Source organism: Tetrao urogallus (genome assembly GCF_951394365.1).
Source record: "Tetrao urogallus genome assembly, chromosome: 8".
Lineage (NCBI taxonomy): Eukaryota > Metazoa > Chordata > Aves > Galliformes > Phasianidae > Tetrao > Tetrao urogallus.
Genome location: NC_136821.1, coordinates 26,199,348 through 26,203,614, shown reverse-complemented (window position 1 = coordinate 26,203,614; position 4,267 = coordinate 26,199,348). Strand labels below are relative to the sequence as shown.

General features: G+C 48.7%; 1 protein-coding gene across 1 annotated transcript; it reads left to right on the top strand.

Moving 5' to 3' along the window:
• Positions 1-1,808: 1,808 nt before the first annotated feature.
• LOC306949433 (mitochondrial protein C2orf69 homolog) lies at positions 1,809-4,267 on the top strand (the record flags this gene model as incomplete). Its single annotated transcript, XM_079539307.1, has 2 exons — positions 1,809-2,120; positions 3,428-4,267. 2 exons carry the CDS (start codon positions 1,809-1,811, stop codon positions 4,265-4,267), a joined length of 1,152 nt encoding a protein of 383 aa, XP_079395433.1.

Sequence of the window (4,267 nt, the reverse complement as noted above, 5' to 3'; positions counted from 1 at the left end):
TATATGGTATTACACATAACTTAAAAGCACACAATATGCAATGTACCATCACAGCAAAGCCAAACAGCATCCCAGCTGGTGTTATGAAAAATTCCACATATAGATTAAAAGAGGTGGTCCTTCCACTCTGCTCACACTGGTAAGAGCACAGCTGCCTGCTGAGCTGGGTTCAGTTCTAGATTTTCCACTAGGAGAAACACCGATGTACCCAAGCAAGCCCGATGAAATGCTGACAACATGATTAAGGGAAAGGAGCATCTGAGCACATGTTGAAACTGGAAATTCAGTCTTGCCATTAAAACAACTTTATATCTGAAGAGCATAATCAAACACTAAAACACGTTGTGCAGAGAGGTTGTGGACTCTCCAAAATCCTGAGCAACCTGTTCTTGATGACTTTGCTTTGAGCAGGTGAGTTGGACTAACAACTTGCACAGATGTCTTCCAATCACAACCACTCCACAGCTCTAGATTGCTCAGAGCTTTAATCTCTTGGAAGCACAGACAGAATACATCACTTGAGTTTCCAGAGGGACTCCAGCTCTAAAGGCAGAATTTGGAACTGACTACTAGATCTACTGAAAGTACACTAGCTATTACTGAAACACACCTTCAACACCAAGCTCCCGAATCATAGCTGTAAGAAGAGGCTGCTCCAGCACGGGCTTTCGCATTGCATAGCGCCGTCTCCTGGTGAACAGGAAAAAGCGCATTTTTCTTTCAAGATCCGTGAAAACTATCAAACACAATTTCTACGTGAGAAATAGTAAAGATGAGTTTTAAGATAGTTATTTTAAATTTAAAATTCTACAATTCACATAAATCACAAAAAAAAGTTTATAAATCCCAGTTTCTCCTAGAAATACAAAGTAGAAAAAATATCTTTAGAATATCTCAAGCCTTTGATGAGGGGCCAGCCTTCAAAAGCACCTGGCATTAATCTTGTTTCTGATTTCAGTATGCAAAAAACCATGTAGTTCAAAGTAGAAATACCAGAAGAAATAAACGAATATACAAAAATAGGAGAATTCTTACTCCCTCCAGAATGCCGGGGAAGAACAGAAAGGTCCCCATTTCCATTCCATTCCCAAATAATGCAATGAATGCACTTTCTTAATGCAAAACACACACAAAACTTTTCCTCCAATGTCTGCCCTCCCATATTCAAGTCAATATAACTAAAATGAAACAGGTTCACCTAAGGTGCTGTAATAAATCAGCAGTACCTTTAAGGAAGGTAAGGGCTCACACACCTGTTTTGACATGGACTGCTCTCACAGAACTTAAGGAAGCCCACAGCAGCACACTCAGGGGCCTACTTCACTCAGAGGACTCCCTGGTCACAGGAGCAAATTTGGAGGAAACGCTGCCCCATTTTTCCTCAGAATTTTTTAGCCCAACATTATTTTCAAGCAAGGCCGCACAGAACACAAAGTGGGCACTGCCAGCCCAGCATCACTTAGCAAATACAGGACGAGGCCGAGGGGCCGTGAGCAGGGCATGTCAGCAAATACTCCCTTCAGAGCCCTGCTAACAGGTACCGGCGCGCAGAGGCACGGTGAGGAAAAACGCAGGCGTTCCCCCCAACCCGGCCCTGCGCCGCCGCGCCGCGCCGCGCAGCCGCCCCTCGCTTCCCTGCCCGCTCTTTTTCAAAGTTCGTGACGTCACGGCTGAGGCGCGGCCGTTACGGGCGCACGTGCACCGCCCTTTGAGGGTTCCCTCAGGAGGCGGTGGCACCGATGGGCGGGCCGTGGGGGTGGCGCGCAGGCGCGCTGTGGGCTGGGCTGCGGGAGACGGTCGGCGGCCCGATGAGCGGGCGCTGCCGGGCGGGCGCAGCTTCGCTGCTGCGGGGGCTGATCGGCCCCGCTGCCCTCGGCCTGGGCGGGAGCATGAGCCTTTGCGGGACGCCGGCCGCCTGCGCCGCGGGGCCCGCGAGCGGTGGCGGCGGCGGCGGCGGCGGCTTCTCCTCGGCGCGGCTGAGCCCGCCGTGGCTGCGGCTGCCGGAGGTGACGGGCGCGGAGCCGCAGCGGGCCAACGAGCTGCTGCTGCTGCTGCCCCCGGCCCCGCGCGGCCCGGCGCCGCCTCAGCATCACGTCGTGTACTTCCCGGGGGACGTGCAGGTACGGGGCGGGGTGCGGGGCCGGGAGCGGGGAGTCCGCGGCGGGAATCCCGCGGCTGAGGGAGCCGGCCCTGCCGGCCGCGTAGAGCTGAGGGGAAGCGTCTGTAAACGGCGCTCGGGGCGTCGCTGCTGGCGGCTGCGTCTGGGGCTGTGTCAAAGCGTGCCTTCGCAGAGGTGAGGGAATTGGAAAAGCGGGAGCTTTCCTGAGCAGATTTGTGGATAGCAGGGAGACCCGGGTGTTTCCTAGGTATTAAAGACCGTGCCTGTAAGGGGGCACGTGTTGTCCCTAAGGTGACAGACGTCGGAGGGGCGCCGCAGTGTACGCAGCGGTCACCGGTAGCACGTAATTTCCATTTCAAGGGTCAGAAAACCCTTTGGGCTGCTGCTGCTGCTTGCGCCTTGTCCAGAGCTTGTGTTGTCCTCAGTACGTGTAACTGATCCGTGTTCTCTAATGCTGGGGATTCAGGGTGAGGATCATGCATGAGAAAACCGATTCTTGAAGATTCAAGTCTTTTGTTTGCCTGTAATAGGACAAACAATATTTCTGCAAGTGGAGTAAATACATTATAATTATGTGTTTTGGAGCACTTTTCCTGTAAATAAAGTTTAAAGGAGCTGAGCTTGTTTAGCTTGGAAATAAGAAGTCTACAGGGACAACTCACTGTGACCTTCCAGTAGTCAAAGGGAGCTTACAAGCAGGAGGGGGATTGACTTTTTACATGGTCTGATAGTGATAAGGCAAGGGGGAATGGCTTTAAACTGAAAGATGAGAGATTTAGGTTAGATTTGAGGAAGAAATCTTGATTCAGAGAGTGGTGAGGTGCTGGCATGGGCTGCCCAGGAAAGCTGTGGATGTCCCGTCTTTGCAGGCAGCCTCTGGTTGGATGGGGCCTTGGGCGGACTGATCTAGTGGCTGTCAACCCTGCCTCGGCAGGGGGTTCGATCTAGATGGGCTTTTAAGTTCCTTCCGACGTTAGCAATTCTGCTTCTGTGTCATACTAAAATGAGTAATGCTTTAGTCTTCTTTTGGAGTAATATTACAGAAATGATGTGTACTTCAAGATACTTATTTTTATTATGTTGATTTTGGGGATGTAAAAATATGTGGTAAAAATATTGAAGTAGAAGAAGTAAATTTAAATGTAGCAGTTTCTGTAGCATGTTTCTTGTTCTCAGAGCCTAGCAAGAAAGCATCTTTGTAGTGCGAAACAGTTCCCTTGGTCATGATCCCTTCTTGTGAATGTACTAGATGGAGCTGAGCTGTTTTTTCAATGTAGTAACGCGTCTTTTCTATTTTTAATTTTTCAGAACTATTATGACATCATGTCTTGCCACCCAGAAAACTTTCAGTGGGAGCACTGGAGTTTCGAAAATGTTGCTACCATACTTGCTCACCGATTCCCTGATAGTTTTATTTGGGTCGTAAAGTGTTCTCGAATGCACTTGCACAAATTCAGTTGTTATGACAACTTTGTGGCTAGCAACATGTTTGGAGCACCAGAGCACAGCACCGACTTTGGAGCTTTCAAGCATCTCCACGCGTTGCTAGTTAATGCATTCAGACTCTCTCAGAATATTCTGCAGTCCCAGACAACCGCGCACGGTTTCAGCAAGGATGCAAAAGTATCTGCTCGTAAATCAGAGCCGCAGTCTGTTCCTACAGCAAATGGCTGCTCATCCACAGAAAGAGAGAAAGATTGTGAATGCTCTAATAATTCCACCATGAACTTCATTATACCATCTGCTGTAGGTGCAGTGTCGTTTACTTTGATCGGCTTCAGTAAAGGTTGTGTGGTTTTGAACCAGCTGCTTTACGAGCTGAAAGAAGCTAAGAAAGACAAGAATACCGATGCCTTCCTAAAAAACATAAAAGCCATTTACTGGTTGGATGGTGGTCACTCGGGAGGAAGCAACACTTGGGTTACTTATCCTGAAGTGCTGAAAGAGCTTGCACAGACAGGAATTGAAGTTCATTCTCACGTTACACCATATCAAGTGTTTGACACAATGAGGTCATGGATTGGGAGAGAGCATGAGAAATTTGTACAGATACTTGAAGAATTTGGTGTGGAAATAAATGATCAACTACATTTTGCTGACGAAGTTCCCTCCTTAGATAACCATTTCAGAGTTCATGAAGTATTTTGA